Source organism: Molothrus ater, chromosome 10 (assembly GCF_012460135.2).
Source record: "Molothrus ater isolate BHLD 08-10-18 breed brown headed cowbird chromosome 10, BPBGC_Mater_1.1, whole genome shotgun sequence".
Classification (NCBI taxonomy): Eukaryota; Metazoa; Chordata; class Aves; order Passeriformes; family Icteridae; genus Molothrus; species Molothrus ater.
The window spans coordinates 24,374,502-24,393,584 of NC_050487.2; the positions used below are offsets into that span (position 1 = coordinate 24,374,502).

The 19,083-nt window shown below is 51.9% G+C and overlaps 2 protein-coding genes across 3 annotated transcripts in view; one reads left to right on the forward strand and one right to left on the reverse strand.

Annotated features, from left to right (window-relative positions):
* The window catches only part of RSRC1 (arginine and serine rich coiled-coil 1), a 97,220-nt gene extending 84,377 nt beyond the window's left edge, over window positions 1–12,843 (reverse strand). The window contains exons 1-4 of the mRNA XM_036388878.2: window positions 12,731–12,843; window positions 12,263–12,284; window positions 11,695–11,888; window positions 8,606–8,725 (exon numbers count right to left, since the gene is read on the reverse strand). Coding sequence (XP_036244771.1) covers window positions 8,606–8,725; window positions 11,695–11,888; window positions 12,263–12,284; window positions 12,731–12,843 — 449 coding nt within the window. The remainder of the gene's footprint in view (window positions 1–8,605; window positions 8,726–11,694; window positions 11,889–12,262; window positions 12,285–12,730) is intronic.
* A 1,742-nt stretch (window positions 12,844–14,585) lies between these two features.
* SHOX2 (short stature homeobox 2) lies at window positions 14,586–18,974 on the forward strand. 2 transcript variants are annotated; one of them, XM_036389075.1, is made up of 5 exons: window positions 14,586–14,847; window positions 15,861–16,069; window positions 18,418–18,475; window positions 18,552–18,656; window positions 18,703–18,974. In XM_036389075.1, the coding sequence occupies exons 1-5, from the start codon at window positions 14,586–14,588 to the stop codon at window positions 18,972–18,974; spliced, it is 906 nt and encodes a 301-aa protein (XP_036244968.1). The 2 variants fall into 2 exon arrangements, with proteins under 2 accessions (XP_036244968.1, XP_036244969.1); XM_036389076.1 differs by having other exon boundaries at window positions 18,552–18,640; window positions 18,723–18,974.
* The last annotated feature ends 109 nt before the right edge of the window (window positions 18,975–19,083 follow it).

Consider the following 19,083-nt stretch of genomic DNA (forward strand, 5'->3'; position numbering starts at 1 on the left):
AGGCTTTGCTTTTTTTTTTTCACACATTCTCCAACCAAGAAGCTCAGAGCTTTAACAGGAAAACTTTTAGCATCTCTTTTTGATATAGACTGGAAACAGATTTCCAGTGCTGTGCCACAAATTAATTTAAATTCTATCACAATTCAATTTATCCCTGCATGTTTCCATAGAGGAGAACCAAAAACCATGGAAGAAAAATAGATACCTAAGAGTTTATACAGAATTACAAATAATAAACCCATACTGCTGGCCTTGCCTTCATTTCTAGGATCTAAATCCACGGCACAGAATTACAACCAGAATTTACATCAGTTTTTTGAGCTGAGCATGACCTGACCCTTTAAATTCATTGAGAGGTTGCCTTCCTAAGAGGTATGGATATGATCCAATAAAAAACACAACTGGAGAATATCTTACAACAATGCCTATGGATAAGGAACTCCCCCATTGAAACATTTCCCAGGATTTTGGGGCTTTGCATGTAAGAATTTTGCAGAAAATTTTGACTCAAAATAAAATTCTACAAGAGTACAATCAAAATATTTTAGTTACAGTTACAATTATGGTACAGATACTAAATTCCCATCTCTTTCTAGATTTCAGTTTTTTAAATATACATTATATATCTGATACCCCTGTCTTCAGTTACACTATGCAAAAACAAATCCGAGTTTCCCCATCTTTTTATTACCCTCACCACACATTTTACATTAAATATTTTGTTCAGAAAATTGCTCACACTCTAGTTTAACAGCAAAAGGACAAAAGCTCTGCACATGCCTGCAATTATCCCATTTCTTTTGGGAACCTTTTCTCCCTAGAACACTCCAGCTTGGGATAACCTGGAATCACTGAAGTCAGGTGCAGCTTTGCCATGGCTCTGCCAGGGCTGGGGTTTGATGCCAATAAAGCTGCACCAGGAGCAGATGAATCACCAGCTCTACAGCTTGCTCTGGAATTTTTGGGAGACTCATTGTTGGAAACTGGTAAAATGGAAAAGCTCAGGAGCTCAGATGTGGGAGGGGAGGCAGCACAAAGGATGAAAGGACAGCCAGGAGTGGCAGGGTAGCAGAGTTTTCATCAGATTAATCAAGGACTCACTCCCAGAGCACACTTGGGGAATGGCCCAACGTGGATCCCACAGGAAAATGGATTTTTATGGGATAAGGTTTGATACAAAGGTCCCCAAAGGCTGCCTGCAGCAGTGACTGCCCTGCCCACACACAGGCACGTCCTGCTAAGGAGCAATGCCTGCAATCCCACAAAAAACTGACAGCAAAGGATTCCAGGGCATGGATGCTGGTTTATAGACAACCACGGCATGCTTTGGGTTGGGAGGGACCCTAAAGCTCATCCACATCCACGGCAGGGACACCTCCCACTGCCCCAGTGTCCAGCCTGGCCTTGGGCACTGCCAGGGATCCAGGGGCAGCCCCAGCTGCTCTGGGAATCCCATCCCAGCCCCTCCCACCCTCCCAGGGAACAATTCCTTCCCAAAATCCCATCCAGCCCTGCCCTCTGGCAGTGGGAACTCATTTCCCCTTGCTCTATCACTCCACACCAAACATAACCTCTCCATATCCCTTTTTTGGCAGAAATCCACTTTTTTTGTCTTCATCATTTTAACCAGATTCTGCTCCTGCCATGCATTATCAGAATTAGAAAGAGTGAAAGATGGAATAAAGAGTCAATTTTTACTACTAAATTCTACTATTTTGTGTTTCACAGTGGGGAAAATCACTCCTAGAAACGAACCCTGGAAAAGCAACAATTTACAGAGCCAAGAGGGTCTTGGATTACCAGGGCATCCTCAAGACATCTGCTTTTGCAGGGCTGCCTTGAGAAACACGAGCTCTGCAGCACAGAAAAAACAGATTCTATTTCATGGCATGAGCTCTGGTAGCAGATGAAAAAGAGAATTTAAAAAAAAAAAAGTTAAAATATGTAGTGGTTTAGAATGTAGACACACTGAAATCAAAAAGGCAGTTCCTCACTAAGGGGAGTTCCTTTTCCAAACAGAAAACTGAAGCACTAGAAATCCCAACACCCTGCAAAGACCCCTTTTTCCAAAGGGAGGAATGAGAGGTTCTGGAGCAATGATGAGCTCTGCTTTAAACATATTTTGTGTACCCAGCACCTGGGCTGCACAAAACCCAACTTTCCCTGCAATCAGACCTGAGCCTGAGCTCCAAATGAGCAGCACTTCTGCATTCAGAGCTTTTTAAAGGCTCCTTTTTTTGGTTTTACACCAATGAAAAGCATCAAAGCAGCTGTCACTCGCAGCTCTGTGGCTTTATTGATAACTGGAGGGCCCTTGGCGTTGCCTTGTGAAGTTTAATTTCCCAAAGTGGTCAATTAAGGGTGGGCAATGAGCTCAGCAGTGCCTGCTGCTCCAGGATATCCTCACTGCTCCTGCTCCACCTCTGGGCCTTCCTGGACAGCCACGGACACAAACTGATCTTGAAATACGGACACAATCCTCTTGAAAAACCACTTATTGCAACAAAAGAAAAGGGTATTTTTAGAGGCTGGTGCTGATGCAACCTGGAATGCAACAAGATCCTAAATAAAAACTGCAGGGTTGGATTTACTGGGGGAAAACCAAACAAGAGCTGACATTACCATCAGTAGGATCACACTCAGTAATGTCAATTCCACCCTCCTGCCCCAAGCTTTTATTTGAAGTTTCATGAAAGAAATGCTGCGATATCTTAATTAAATCTATTTGCTAATGGACCAAAGGCTTAAAACTTTCCCAGCAGTAAAAAGAGAGAGGAACATGTAATATTTACACTGATTCCTCACATAATTGCACCTGAGTGGGATAACTTGAGGAGCAAGGACAGGGGGAAAAATAACCTAAGCTGTAGATCAATACTTGAAAGGAATGGTAACTCCAGTGGCCACAACCAGGCAAAAAATTAGACAATCCTAAGAATTAATGAGAAGAATAAAATTACAGAAGTATGGAATGGCTAGGAATTTCAAAAGCAATGTTCTAATTAAACAGCACTGCTCGATTTCTGCCAGGACTCCTGTCTGCTTCCCTTTGGAAAACTCCTCCTTTGGCCTTTCCAGAGGGCACAGCTGTGTCCCAGCTGTGTGCCCAGCCCTGCTCAGGACAAGGGCCCTGTCCCATCACTCTGAGCCAGTCCTGCCTCTCCCAGCCCAGTGCCACCCTCCCAGCACACACAGGTGGGCAGCCCAGAGAGCTCCCCCTGTCCCCAGCCTGTCCCTTTCCTGAACAGCACCATCAGCTGTGCCAGCGCTCAGTGCCATGGCCAGACCTCTGCTCTCACCTGGGACACCACCAGCTTTAATCCCACAGCTGCAGCACCCTGAAATTCACACCTCAACACCCTAACAATCAATCCAACTCCACACAGCCACAGTGGATCTTTGCCCACCCCTGCAGAAATTCCATTCTTTTTTTTTAACCAACCTCTCCTCTGTATCCTCCTGTTCCTCCATAAACTCTCCATCACAATTTTACTCCTTATTTATCTGCTGTCCACTCAAAACACCCATCCCTTTTAATTTCCTCTCTCCTAAAAAGCTTCATTTTCCTCTTAGGCCAATGCTGTTTGAGGAAATCCCTCCTGAAGTTTTCATAATGAAGCCCCTGCTCTGTAATCCATGAAAAGCTCTCCACCAGCATGTGCTGAGCAGGACAGACAGACACAAAATTACTACAAATTGTGTCTTGATCCACTAGTTCTTATCAGCTCTGAAGTCTGATAGGCCAGGTTTTAATGTAGAAAGATTCCAGCACTTCAATCCCACACTAAGATAATTGCATAGAAAAAAAGGAAATTATTTTCCTTATTTTCCTTTTTTCTCACTGGCAGGTACCAGTAATACAAACACAAAAGCATTCAGTGATGCCATCTTTAAAAAGTCTCACAAACTGTGCACTACCAACCCTTCAATAAAATACATAACAGCAATTTTTTTCAGAAGGGATTAAAAAGGGAAACTCTCAAAGACCCCAAAAAAACCATAATCAGTGGGGTTTTACTATCAGTTATTTAATGACTCTTTTCACACTGCACTTGAGGACTCTGGGTTTAAATAGCACAAATTAGCTGCTAACCACAAAGAACTGTGCCAGGCTGAGCCCAGGTTAATTCCAGTTCACACTGCTGGGATGATGGCAGCTGCTCTTGCATCCCCAAACCCAAAGCTGTGCCAAAGGCAGCCCTGAGCAGCAGCTCCCCTGCCCTGGATGCAATAACCTGCACATGAAATAATCAGACTGGAGGAATGGTAAAGAAACAAGGTGGAAAACCTGATCCAACACCTCCTTCAGCCACGCTGCCAAGGATCAGCTCTCCAGGCAGGATTACTTCCCATATAATCTTTTTTTCTTCTTCAACATGTACAGATGCACTTGCTGGTTTTGTGTCCGTTTTGAAGCTGAAGTGCATTAAAGATATTTTAAGGCAGCAGTTTGCAGTTTAACATAATGGGAGAAGCCAAAGCCATTTGGCAGACAATAAAGCAAACTTGCATATTCACAGGCAGCTCCAGGATTGGCTGAAATCAGGGAATAAAGGTCAACATTTTTGGTTAATTCTATTTAAAGCTCCGTGAATTAGAAGATTTGTGCAGCAAGTTCTGCTGCAGAGTATTCTCTATGTGATTAACTGGCAGAACAATCACAGTGGAAACTCTCCCAGTATTCCCAGGGCTCCATCCAGCCCAGAATCCTGCAGGAGCCACAGCAGCAGAATATTCTAATAAGAACTCCCCTAATCTTCACCCAGCAATAATTTCAAGATGATATTATTATTCTCATTTCCTTGAATAATATCCATACTCCAGGGCCATTTTCCTTCTCATATTCAATATGGGGCATGCTCCTATCAAGATTCCTTTCCTCATATCCTGTCACAGTATCAATCACTGCCTGCTGTCCACTCAATCCACTTTTGATTTATCAGCCCCGTCTTCCTGGACTCCATAACTCGACCCAAACCATTTTAGCAAGACAGTGACAAATAACACCCAGGATCACATCAACCTGTTCCACTTAGTAAACTAAGGAACAGGAACTGTGACATCCCTCCATAAGTATTCCCTGCTATTCCCCAGCCTGATGTATATTAATGAGGAGCTGCTATTTGAAATGCTCCTTCCACATCAGCATCTAATATGATCAAATTAGGAAATGGGATGATTTATTAAATTCTGTGGAGCTGAAATATTCCTTCCCAGCTCTGGATGCCTGGCTGCAGAGAGGGAGCTGTTGCTTCCAATTTTTCCACGGGAGGATGTGCCTGCGCTTCGCAGACGAATTATTGGCTTTAAAAAGATTGTGAGGAGGCGAAATGTTATTAAGCAAATGCTCAGTAAAACAAACTAAATCGGTTTTAAAATTCCTAATTTAATGTAAATCTTGGTTGTTTCTGCTGAAATTCAGTTTGTGATCTTATTAAGTCGTATTTGCATTGTACTCCCTCACTGTAGGACAGCTTGGAATTTATAGCATTACTGGGAAGCTCCACTTTTTTGACTTTAAAAATGCATCTAAAATAGGATAATTATAATATGCACAAGTTTTCTTATCTTCTCAAATAAAACACAACCACTACTGGGAAGCTCCACTTTTTTCACCCTATAAAACTGCATCTAAAATAAAACAGCCAACACACACAGGTTTTCTTATCTTCTCAAATAAAACAAAACTATTATTAGAAAGCTCCACTTTTTTTACTCTAAAAATGCATCTAAAATAGGATAACTATCATATGCACAAGTTTTCTTATCTTCTCAAAAAAAGTACAAGCAATACTGGGAAGTCCCACTTTTTTCACCCTAAAAATGCATCTAAAATAAAATAACCACAATATGCACAAGCTTTCTTCTCCAATAAAGTACAAGAAATCAGTTTAGGTTGCAAACAACACCTATTTAAAATATCTTACACATAGCATTACAAAACCCCAACTTTTCAAAGTAAAACTTGATCTATCTCAGTGTTTTGCACTGCTGGAGATCTGTAAATCACCTGCTCAAATAAAACACCTGTGTTAGAGAAGTTATTAGAAAATCCATTACTTTTAACACCACCTTCACTACCTTGAAAAACAAATTAAAAGAGGATTGTGGGGAGAAAAGATGTTACAGGACACAGAATCTGTGCCACCTGCATGATTTATACCAAAAACAATTCCAGGCATTTAAAGAGACCACGTACCAGACCTGAACTTCCAACAGGAAGGTAATGTTCTAGAGGCAGACTTCTAATCAATAAAATAAAACTTACAAATGGCATTTTCTGGGCTCCTAAAGGGGATAATCCTCTGAGGGTGCAGAAGGAGGTACAAACCAGGGCTGATCTCCCCTCTCCAGGTGGGCAGCAGCTCTTCCTCCCTCCCTGGCACTGCAGAAGCTGGAGATCCCCAGGATATTCCCCTGGATAACCCATTCCTCACCACAGGAACACAAGGGCTGCCTGAGCTCCTCTGGAGCCTTTCATTAATTATTTTGTATTATTTACAAATGGTTCCTTCAGGGTTTATCTTGAAAAGCCATAGGAAAATAAGCTGTGCCACCCTGGACAAATAAAAATTCGGAATTGCAGCTGGAATTCATGAGAATTCCATGCCAGCACTATAAACACATTCTCCAGGACATTGTCACACCTGCCCCAGGTGGGGCAGAGATGGGGAACCCTCAACCCTGAACCACCTTTTCCCACCGTTTTGATTTTTAGGTTTATTTTTTCTACACCTCCATCACATTCCCTCTCTTCTCCACAATCTCCTTCCCAGCCTGAGGAATCCTAAACTCCTTGGAAAGCTGGTGAGCCCCTGGCTTGAGTGATTTTGAGACAGAAAAGGGATTATTTGGCATCACTGACAAGCAGGGCAAGCACAGGCCTGGAGTAGCAGCTTTGTGCTAAACCAAGATTTAACTCTCCAAAATCAGATTAATGCAGAGCTGCTCAGTGCCACACTACAGCAGACTTGGAAAAAATTACAATAAAGGATGGAATGGCTCCTGTTGGGTTTAACTTTAAGCTTTTGGACTCTTGTGGTATCATTTGGGATGTTCTTTAGGAATATTTTCCCTCTGTGGGTGTGAATAGGACCAGCATTTAAAGGAATGTACAGCTCTATCCCTCTAGTGCTGCACTTTCTGTACATGAAATGTTCGATACACCAAATATTTAATACATCAAATAGTTGATGCATCAGATATTTAATGTATCAACTATTTAACACCAAATATTTCCTAGCAGTAGCCAGGTTTTTCAAGTTTTTAGGTGCCTAATTTCCATATATTGTAACCATGATTAAAATCAAATCCCTTGGAAAGATGACCACTAAACCACAGCTAGTGAGAGCTGCAATTTATATTTATTATACATTATTGTATGACCATTAAACCATAGCTAATAAGGTCTGTAATTTATTATATATTGTTTTATTATAATAAAAAATATTTTAAATCAGTTTATCACACTTCCTAACGCCAAGTATGTGAAAAATCCTTCCCTTTCCCCTCATTCTTCCAACATTTCTGTGGGTTCAAACTGATTTTCTTGGCAAAAAAAAAAAAAAGTGGATATTCACAGGAGGAGAATACCTCTCCTTCAGGAGAGGTCAGGCAGTTTGATTTCTAAATTTATTTCTAACTCTAAATAATTAAATTTCTACTACAAAGGCACTGCAGCAATAAAGGGTCCAAGCAACTCTTCCAGTGAACAGCTGGGAACAAGTCATGGCACAGCACAAAGAAGAGAAAGGGGAATATTCACATCTTCCAACAATATTTCAACATTTAGAGGCAACAGCTCTCCTGGTTTGGACATGGGAACCAAAGGTTTAACAAATTCTTAGTGCAGGCACACAAAATCACCTGGCTGAAGATTTTAAATATGGACCCAAACAACTCTGATCTGCCTCATCCACTCAATAATTAATTTTAAATCAATAGAAAATGCTAATGGAAGCCTGGTAGCCAGGATAAACTTCAGTTAAACCTCTTCATTGAAAAATACACACAAACACAACCTGAGCATCTTTTAATTAAAGAAGAAAAGCAGATTTTTAATACCTTTTGCAACTTCTGGCTAAGATTTAAACATTTAAATTGTGAAATATTTGTTTGTCACAAACCAATGCATGCAAATTTTCACTGCAGACAGCCTTAAATATTAATAAAAGATTGCATAACTAAAGACTCATCCTTTTCCAAGAGGAACACAGGTGAGAAAATCAGTTTATTCTGAACTTCAGGGAGCCAGTGTTATGTGTGGGAATTATGGAACGCAGGAACCCAAGAGGGAAAAAAAACCATGAGACATTTACAGATAATTGTATGACACCAAAAGATCCTATTTATGGGGGTTTTTTGCTTGAATCAAATGCAAAATAAATATCCTCAAAACTGTTCTGCCAGGGTAACTGAAAGATTTAGTGTGTGGCAAGCACTGCAGAGACCCCAGATGAGGAACGTGAGGGATGTGTGATGGTTTGGGCCATCACCTGCAGTCATTATTCCCATTCATCCCAAGCCCAGTAATTCTGGCAGGATTTTCCAGGGATGTTTTTCCAGTAAAATACCGCTGTTGTTTTTTACCTAGGGTGACCCTTACCTCCTGGTCCTGCTCTTGGACCTGGACCTTTGGGATCTGTAGGATTTGCCTCTGCCCCGGGAGCGGCTGCGCTTCCTCCTGGAGCCGTAGGAAGAGCTGCTGCTGGATCTGTGCCTGCGCCTGCAACAGAGCTGGGGTGAGCCTGGCGCTGCCAAAACACCCCAAAAACAGCAAAAAACCCCAGGGATTCAGAGAAAACAGAGCTGGGGTGAGCCTGGCGCTGCCAAAACACCCAAAACAGCAAAAAACCCCAAGGATTTCAGAGAAAACAGAGCTGGGGTGAGCCTGGCGCTGCCAAAACACCCCAAAAACAGCAAAAAACCCCAGGGATTCCTGAGAAAATAGAGCTGGGGTGAGCCTGGCACTGCCAAAACACTCCAAAAACACCAAAAAAACCCCAGGGAGTCCTGAGAAAACAGAGCTGGGGTGAGCCTGGCACTGCCAGAAACACTAAAAAACCCCCAAGGATTTCAGAGAAAACAGAGCTGGGGTGAGCCTGGCACTGCCAAAACACCCCAAAAACACCAAAAAACCCCGAGGAGTCCTGAGAAAACAGAGCTGGGGTGAGCCTGGCACTGCCAGAAACCCAGAAACACCAAAAAACCCCAAGGAGTCCTGAGAAAACAGAGCTGAGGTGAGCCTGGCACTGCCAGAAACCCAAAAACACCAAAAAAAACCCTGAGGAGGCCTGAGAAAACACAGCTGGGCTGAGCCTGGCACTGCCAGAAACACCCCAAAAACCCCAAGGATTTCAGAGAAAACAGAGCTGGGGTGAGCCTAGCACTGCCAAAACACCCCAAAAACAGCAAAAAATCCCAGGGAGTCCTGAGAAAACAGAGCTGGGGTGAGCCTGGCACTGCCAGAAACACCAAAAAACCCCAAGGAGTCCTGAGAAAACAGAGCAGGGGTGAGGCTGGCTCTGCCAAACACCCCAAAAACAGGGACAAACCCCCAAGGATTCCTCAGAAAACACAACACTGCTCCCCAAGCAATTCCTGAAAAACACAGCCAAAGGTGAGGCTGGCACTGCTCCCAAAACCCCCCAAAAACAGGGAAAAACCCCCAAGGACTCCTGAGAAAACACAGCCAGGGCTGAGTATGGCACTGCCCAAAAATCCTAAAGAACAGGGATTCTGATTTTTCACTGATTTCTGGGATTTGGAATCCTAAACCCCCAGAAATCAGTGAAAAAACACAGCCAGGGGTGAGACTGGCACTGCTCAAACAACCCCAAAAAACCACAGACAAACCCCCAAGGATTCCTGAGAAAACACATACAGACTTGGGGGATTCACAAGGTGCTCCAGAAGCCTCAAACCCCACTATTCCCCCATAAGAAATAACTCACACACAGAGGGACACTGTTACTCTAAAGAGTTGATCCTCCAAAATCCACATCCCAGGCAAAAAAAGAAAATTGGGTGGGGACCTTAACTACTATTAATAGTAATCAGTTAATCAGTGTTAATTTATTTCATTTGAGTTCATTTAAGGGCAGTTCCCTCCTGAGTCCAATCAGGACTCAAAAGGGGCTCTTCCTTTTCCCCTCCCTCCCAGTTCTATCTATTTAAAGAATAAATTCTTCCACACCAAGGAAAAAGGTGAAAGAAAAGATATTAACCCCAAAATCCAAATCTTAACCCTTCCTCCCCACCTCCCCAATAGTTAACAATTACAATCCTCCCTATTTTTGGCCTTACATGTGATTAATATTAAAATACAAAATATATATTATATTATATTATATTATATTATATTATATTATATTATATTATATTATATTATATTATATTATATTATATTATATTATATTATATTATATTATATTATATTATATTATATTATATTATATTATATTGCATTATATTGCATTATATTGCATTATATACAATAAAAACAAGAATGGAATTCAGGATGTGCTCAGTGATGGTCCAGCATGAGAGAGAGGGGCAGCAGGAGCTGGAATGCTGGACAGGATAGAGAGGTTAATGCTGAAGAACAGGGCTGCTCCTGGAAAGGGAAGGTAATGTTCCTGCTGGATGAGGGACAGGAATTCCAGGAACTGCTGCCTTTGATTCCTGGGGGTCAGGGATAAACCCACATGGAGCAGGGCCTGACCTGCCAGGAGCATTTGGGCTGCCCCAGGGGCAAAGGCAGGATCCCAAAGGCAGAGCCCTGGATCGTTCCTGGATGCAGCTGGAATGCCCTGGGGTCCCTGCAGCCCCAGTTCCTCTGGGCTCCCTGGAGCTGTGCTGGAATAACAGGATCCAAGGTGCCCAGGCACCCTGCCCTGGCCCTGGGGAGGATGGAGAGCCCAGCAGGAGCAGCAGAAAGGGCTGGGAATGAACCCCTGAGGTGCCTCCTCAGCACACCCTGCAGCCATTCAGAAAGGCCTGGCAGGAGCATTTCCTCCTGGACACCAGGAGAGTTCTCCAGCTCCTCCTCCCAGGGAATTCACCAGCACAAGCCAGACTGAGACAGCCAGGATGGAGCACGGAGCTGCTGCAGGGCTGGAGCCCCTCTGGAGCCAGGCTGGGGCACCTGGGGGGGCTCACCTGGAGAGGAGAAGCTCCAGGGAGAGCTCAGAGCCCCTGGCAGGGCCTGAAGGGGCTCCAGGAGAGCTGCAGAGGGACTGGGGACAAGGATGGAGGGACAGGAGCCAGGGGTAGGGATGGGTGGGAGATTGGGAATTGGGAATTCCTGGCTGGGATGGGATTCCCAGAGCAGCTGGGGCTGCCCCTGCATCGCTGGCAGTGTCCAAGGCCAGGCTGGATGAGGCTGGAGCACCCTGGGGCAGTGGGAGGTGTCCCTGCTGGCAGAAGAAAGGAAGAGCTATTTTACTTCCTGGGGTTTCCCTGGGTTAAAGCAGAATTTCCCTTGGGATCTGCACATTCCCTGCTCTATTCTCCTGGAGGGGAAGGAGGTGTGGGTATTTCTGGTCATGGTGGTGGGTTTGGGGTTTTATTTTGACAAAGTGAAAACAGTTTCACATCTCCTAAGGTTCAGAACAATCTGTGCCATAAAATCCAAACCCTTCCAGCTTCCTGCTGTAACACGAAAAGGGTTTCTAAAATCTCCTACAAATGCACCTTTTCTCATAGGAATGGGACCAGGACGGGAGATCCCGGGAGCGCGACCTGGACCTGGATTTCCGGCCCGACTTTCTGCGGCTGTAGGCGCGGCTGTCCGAGGAGCTGCTGGAGGAGGAGCGCCGCCGGTGCTTCTTCTTCCTCCGGCTCCTGCCCTCCTCCTCCGTGTCCGAGGAGCGCCGGCCCATTCCGACCTGCACAGAACCAGACATCCCCAGCTGGGACAGGGCTGCTGCCTGCCCTGGCTTGGTTTGTATACATAATATTAAAAAAAAAAAAATCAAAACACGTGTTTCTCTCTCCTCCTGTCCCCGTTCCCTGGAGCACAGCCCGACCCCCCGGCTGTCCCCTCCTGTCGGGAGCTGTGCAGGGCCACAAGGTCCCCCCTGATCCCCCTTTGCTCCAGGCTGAGCCCCTGCCCAGCTCCCTCAGCCCCTCCTGGGGCTCCAGCCCCTTCCCAGCTCCGCTCCCTTCTCTGCTTCTCCTCTTCCCAAGACGGCTCCAACTCGCTCAATTCCTGCATCCAAACTCTGGCCCATCCTCACACCTCCGGTCACCGGGGCAGCACCTCCTGATCCACCGGGGAGCGCCTGCAGCGGAACAAAGGCAAATTCACTGTAAGGACACGGAGACCCCTCCGAGCACTGCCGGGAGCCACGGGGCTCCAGGGAACAACACCCTCCTGGAGAGCGGCCCGTTCTGGGCACGGCATCTGCACCGGGACAGGTCCCGGCAGCGCCGAGCCGAGCGCGGCCAGGCCCGGGAGCACCGGGATCCCCCCGGAGCCGCTCCCCGCCAGCACCAGCACCTCCAGGGACTCTCAAGGCCCAAGCCCTGCGCACGCCGGCCATCCCCGGCACAGCCGGGCTCCCCGTGAGGGCTCCGCCGGGGCCGTGCCCCGCACCGCCCGCGCCGGAGGCCGCTGCGCACACCCGGCCCTGCAGCGGCCGCCGACCGCCCTGCCGTGCCCTCGGGGACCGGTGCGGCTGTGTCCCGTGTCCCTGTGTCCCCGCAGTGCCCCCCGTGCCCCCCGTACCTGGCGGAGCCGCCGCGGCCCCGGTTCGAGCCCAGCGCCTTCCGGGGCGGCGGGCAGGCAGCGCCAATCCACCGCCGAGCGCGGCCAGGTGGCCGCAGCGAGCGCCGAGCCATCGATGCGGCGCGCCGGCGAGCGCCCACGCGGGACGGGCGGGGGTCGGGCCGGGGTCCCGCTGCCCACGGGGCCGCAGAGCCCACGGAGCGCTGTCCGCACCGTGCCCGGCACGGTGACCGGCGCGGCGACCCACGGGCGCACGGTGTGTGTGTGACACGCCGCGGGTGACGCGCAGGAGGGGGAGCGTGGGTGGTCCCGGGGTCGGGGTCCCGCTGCCCACGGGGGGTGCAGAGCCCATGGAGCTCTATCCGCACCGTGCCCAACACGGCGACCAACGCGGCGACCCACGGCGTGTCCCGCCCGCCCCGTGTCCCGCCGCAGCGGGTGACAGCGGCACGGAGCGGTTTTCGTTCCGTCCCGGAGAGTTAAAGGAAGGTCGGGGTTTGTGGCACCGAGAGCCGCCCCGCGGGCGGAGGGCAGCGCTCCACGCGCGGCATGGGCACCGCGGCCGTGCCCGCGGGACGGAGCGCGCCGGGCGCGAGTGGGCACGGACCGAGCCGGGACCCACCGGGCCGCGCGGAGCCTCCGCCGGGCACCGACCAGAAATGCAACAGAACGATCGAATCGCTTCGCTTAATTCGATTTTCCTACCGAATTTGGTTCGTTCAACGCGAGCTCCCGAGCGCGCGCTCCCCCGCCACGGGAACGGCGGAACGCGCGTGGGGATAAACGAAATGTCAGGGCGGAGGGGCCGGCCAGGGTCACCCGGGCGCTCGGCAGCCGCGGCGGGTCCGTCACACCGAATGCCCCGGTGCCCGGTGCCCCGGGGATCGAAAACGCCCCGCGGGAGCGGCTCCCGGGCGGCGCCACCCGCGCGGGCACCGGGACTCGCTGCCTGTCGCGACACGGTCGCGTGCGACCGGCTCGGAATAAACCCCGCTGCCACCCCCGGTCCCGAACCTGCCCCGGTAAATGAACGCTCCGTTATGTGCAGTCATCGCCCCAAAGGTCAATGAAAAATCGATACGCAGGCAAGAGTTAAACAATTCTGAATAATTTATTAGAATTTAGCGAAGGTGGGAAAGAGGCGAGCCCCGTCGACAAAAGTGCTCCGCGGTGGGATTTTAAAAAAACAAAGGGAAACCAATATCAGCGATATCGGCGCGTTTGGCTCTAATCCGGTGCTCGCTGCGCGCCCGCTCCTCCCGCGGCCGCGTCCCTCGCTGTCATTTGTCCCCTCGGGTTCTCGGGGCGCTCGGGAGCCCACGGAGGAACTTTTGCGGCTCCCGCGGGGCCGGGGCCGCTCCGGTTGGCCGTGCCCGGGGCTGACCCGAGCCGTGCGGGGCGGTGCGCGGAGCCTGCGCGTCCGCGCCGCCCCCCCGCGCGTCCCGGTGGCCACTCCCCCGCCGCCCCGGCCCCGCTCCGCGCCGCGCTCGCCCGGGACCTCGCGCACGGTCCCGCGCCTAATTAAATTAATTAGGGCGCAGCGCGCGGCGGGCGGGCGGTGCCGTGGCCGCAGTGCCCCGCGGCGGGCGGGCGACCGGCGAGGACGGGAGGAAGGAAGGGAGGAAGGAAGGGGTCCATTCAGAGCTCCGAGGGGAGGTAATTCGCCGGGAACAAGGGGCCGGCTTTGCAAAGTATAAATAGTGCCACTTCAATCGCGGCGTCGCTATCAGACCCCGGGAGCCCTGCACGTCGGGCGGCACGGCCCGGCCCGGCTCGGCACGGCCCGGGGCGCCGCCGCCGCCTCCCCGCCCCGTGGATGCCCGCCCGGGGAGCCGGGGCAGCGCGCCCCTGAGCCATGGAGGAGCTGACGGCGTTCGTCTCCAAGTCGTTTGATCCCAAAGCCAAGGAGAAGAAGGAGCTCATCACCTACCGCGAGGTGCTGGAGAGCGGGCCCCTGCGCGGCGGCGGCCCGCGGGAGCCCGGCGGGGCGGCGGCGGAGCCGGGCCGGGAGGACACGGGCAGCCCCGCGGCGCGGCCGGCCGGGCGCTCCCCGCCGCGGGAGCCCGACGCCGCCGCCGAGAGAGCGGCCGAGGCGGCCACCCCCAAGCTCAGCGACGGTAACGGCGGCACCGCGGGCTCCCCCTTCTCCCGTTCCCGTTCCCCGTCCTCCCCTTCCCCCTGTCGGGGTCGGTAGGCGCGGGGCGGCCGCGGTCGCGGGTGGCCGGCGGGGAGGCTGCGCCCGGCGGTGATGGGCGGCTGCCCGGGCGCTCCCAGCCGCGGGAGACCGGCGGCCGGCCTCGAAGTTTTTAGATTAAAATATTTAAACCCGGATTTAACTTGCTCCGAACGCGATCTCGTTCCCGTTCGGCATCCCACGGGAAGCCGCGCCGCCAACGAAAGCCCGGCCCCGCGGGCCCGTTCGTTCCCCCGCGGCTCCGCGGACTCGCGTGGGGCCGGGCCGCGCTGCCCACGCTCAGCCCCGCGCCTTCCGGCAGATCCGCCCGCGGCTGTTCCGCGCGGCACCGGCACCGGGGCCGCCCGCCGCTCCTGGGCGCTGCGGGAAGCGGCCGGGCCCGTGCCCGTGCCCGCGGGGACCCGCGGGTCGCTGCCGCCCTTTTGTTCGGGCCGGCGGAGCGCCCGGAGCATCCCCGGTCGGATGCCCGCAATGAGGCGATCGGTGCGGCGCGGAGCCGCGGCGGGACCGGGCCGTGCCGGCCGGGCGGCCCCGGGGGCTCGGGGCGCGGGCCCCGCTCTCCGGCCCGGGGCGCGTCTCCGGCCGAGAATTGACCGAGAGAAGCGGATCCCGGGGGCGCGGAGGGGCCGCGGCGGCCGGCGGAGGCTCCGGGGACCTGTTGCTGAGCATCCCCCGGGGGCGCGGCGGGGCCGGAGGGGAGGGCTCGGTGCGGACCCCGTTCTCCCCGGCAGCGGTTACCGGAGCCGGCGGCGGAGCCCGGCACGGCAGCGGCCTGGCGCGGCCCGGGCGCACAGGCCCCGCTCCCGGCTGCCCCGGCCCCGGGGCGCTCCCGCCCGCATCCCCACGGTCGCCGGCAGCGGCGGGAGCGGGGCCAGCCCCGGTGCCCCCGGCCCCGCCGCGCCGGCCCCGCCGCTCTGACTGCTGTGTCGTGCCCAGTGTCCCCAGAGCTGAAGGAGCGCAAGGAGGATGCGAAAGCGATGGAAGACGAAGGGCAGACGAAAATCAAGCAGAGGAGGAGCCGGACGAATTTCACCCTGGAGCAGCTGAACGAGCTGGAAAGGCTTTTCGACGAGACCCACTACCCGGACGCGTTCATGCGGGAGGAGCTGAGCCAGCGGCTGGGGCTCTCCGAGGCCAGGGTGCAGGTAGCCGGGGCTGCGCGGGTGCGTGTGCTCGGGGCAGGGGCAGCTCGGCAAGAGCCGGGGAGATGATGGGGACGAGCCCCATCCTTGTGTCAGGGCGAGGAGGCAGCTCCGCAGCTCCCCGGCTCCCAACTTCTCCGGCAAATCTGCCAGCGGCCTCGCCGGGTTTTGCCTGCCCGGGATTTGTGTCCCCGTCCCTCGGTTCTGCCGCGGTTTATCCCAGCTCCGCCGTTGTTCCATCCCATCCCTGCCTCGGCAGCCGCTCCCGGGGCCGCTGCCCGGCTCATCCATGGACAGCGATTCTCGCCATGGATGTCGCGACCATAAACTGAATTAGACACCGCCGAGTGAAACAATGATAGATGCATTTTCAGCCCGTTTCGCCTCGTAGTTCTTAAATGTTGAAACGGCACGAAAATTGAGCGAGGTGCTTTGTTCGGGTTTATGAAATACAGAAAGTCTGGGATTAACCCGAGATATTTTGAGCTTTCTCCCCTCGCGGGAAGCCGCGGCTTCTCTGGGTTTAACCTGCGCTTTGCACCCTCCCAAAGTTTTTTCCAAACGGGTCTTTGGGCTGCTTCCTGCGAGTTTTGTCGGGATGAGCTGAGGAGCGGGGAGGAAGGGGATCCCTCAAATGAGAACAAATGTAGCTGCTCCGGTGTATTTCCGTTCTGAAAATAAAAGAAGAGAAAATGATGGTCATTATTTGCTGGAACACATGGAGAAGTTTTAGGCCCCGAACATCTGCAGCTGGTGGAAAGTATCGCTGTAACAGATACTCCCCCTCAATCTTTGTGCTCGCAGGCACCATCTGCACCCAAGTACGCGCTCGGTCCCTGGGGGGTTTCCCTGCATCGTGTAAGGTTGTGAGGACAGAGGCAGAGCCGGCACGGGGAACCGAAAAACTCAAAACGAGCAGCTTTTGTCAGAGCCTAAACCACAGGAAAAAAAAAAAAAGAAAAGAAATAAAAAAATAAAAGTCTTCATTTTCCCTCTCTTCTCCCCCTCCTTTTTATATTTTTTTTTGGGTTGCTTTTTTTTTGGTTTTTTGGGGTTTTTTTGGTTTGTTTTTTTTTTTTGCTGGCTGCTTGGTTGGTTTTTGGTTGGTTGGTTTTTAATTGTGTTTGTTCGTGGTTTTTAAATTTATTTTTTATTTCTGTTCACCAAACCCTAACAAAACCAAGGCAAAAAGTTGTTGGCTGTGGAAAATGGAGCAGGGAGGTGCTCGACAAAGGAGGCGGCGGCGGCGCATAATCCGCGCTCCCATGATGCCAAATCGCAGGGTGCATAATAACTTTTGGAGATTTACATAGATTAAAGCCATTCCCTAGAAATCCTCCCGGAAAAAAAACCGCTTTTCAATAATATTTTGCCTCGTATCTGCTCTAATTTGTAAATGACGGAAGGCGCGTTTGTTTCCACGGGAGGCTGAGGGCGAACGTGGCTCTTGGGCAGATTTTCCCTGGCTGGAGAAAATGACAGGGCGGGTGGAATTCCCGTTTAAATTTGTCTCTTAAAGTAAGACCTCAGAAAATGCAATTTTTATCTTTTTTTTAATCTTTTTTTTTTTTCTGGCCGCGGGGAAAGGATTCCTTGGCCGATGTGGCTGCTGGGATGCGCTGCAGAGCCCTGGGTTAAAACGGGGATGTTTTAGGACCGGCTCTCCCCTTTCCCTCCCTCCTTTCCCAAAGCCAGCAGAACTTCGGGCTGGGAATTTATTTTAACGATTCCATTTCCAATATTAAAAGTACGTTCTTGTCTAACGGGGCAGCCTCTTCGGTGCAAGCAAATTAGATTATTATGATAATGAGATAATTATTCCGCTTCTGCGCTACACTCCAGTGAACAGAGAAATTCGAAACTTCTTTGTAGCGAAGCTTTTAGGACCGTGATTCTCCTCCACCCCCCACAAAAAAAAAAAAGAAGATAAAAAGTCATAAAACGCTGTTGTCGTTGAGTTTTTCTGTAAGATAGAGCTAATTAATTTATTTATTAATGAGCACGAGCTTCTCAGGCCATTACCGCCCGTCAGTAGCGGGTATCAAGGGCGATTCCAGCCTTTTGGGAGTCTGCTGCGGAAAGAGGAGCCCGGGGCTCGGGAAATCATTTCCCTGGGGGTGCACGCTGCTCTTGGCCATTTTCGGGGGCTTTGGGCTCTTTCCCTTCTGCCTCTCGGAGCTGGGGAGCGGGGGCTGCCCGGGCGGGGGGGGGGAGCGGAGCGCACCCGCGCTCTTTGTCTGCGGCCTTTGGGGCATTTGAAATCATATTTAAATCATTACTGTGGTTATTATCGTTGTGGCTGTCGTTGTTCTGGCGCGGCCGTGACGCCGTGTCCCGCTCCGCTCCCGCAGGTTTGGTTCCAGAACCGCCGGGCCAAGTGCCGCAAGCAGGAGAACCAGCTGCACAAAGGTAGCGGGGCCGGGGGCGCGCCGCGGGCACGCGCGGGGGCTGCGGCCGCGCTGACCGCCCCGTGTGCCCTTGCCAGGGGTGCTGATCGGCGCCGCCACGCAGTTCGAGGCCTGCCGGGTGGCTCCCTACGTGAACGTGGGCGCGCTGAGGATGCCCTTCCAGCAGGCGAGTGCGCTCGGGAGGGCGGCGCGGGCACAGCGCGGCCCCCGGGGTGACACGGGCCGCCCTCTCCGCTTTGTCCCCGCAGGTGCAGGCGCAGCTGCAGCTGGACAGCGCCGTGGCCCACGCTCACCATCACCTGCACCCGCACCTGGCCCACGCCCCCTACATGATGTTCCCCGCGCCCCCCTTCGGGCTCCCGCTGGCCACCCTGGCCGAGTCCGCCTCCGCCGCCTCCGTGGTGGCCGCCGCCGCCGCCGCCAAGACCACCAGCAAGAACTCCAGCATCGCCGACCTCCGCCTCAAGGCCAAGAAACACGCCGCCGCCCTCGGGCTGTGACCGCCCCGCTGCTGCTGCTGCTGCTGCTGCTGCTGCTTTATTATTTTTTCCAAAAAAAAAAGAGAAGAAAAAAAAAGGGAAAAAAAAAGAGTTAAAAAAAAAAAAGGAA

Bases quoted from the DNA above. Each gene is read 5' to 3' on its own strand.
- SHOX2 (XM_036389075.1), top strand. From the start codon at position 14,586: ATGGAGGAGCTGACGGCGTTCGTCTCCAAGTCGTTTGATCCCAAAGCC. The intron at 14,848-15,860 runs GTAACGGCGGCA...TGTCGTGCCCAG, and splicing joins CACCCCCAAGCTCAGCGACG to TGTCCCCAGAGCTGAAGGAG. The intron at 16,070-18,417 runs GTAGCCGGGGCT...CCGCTCCCGCAG, and splicing joins TCTCCGAGGCCAGGGTGCAG to GTTTGGTTCCAGAACCGCCG.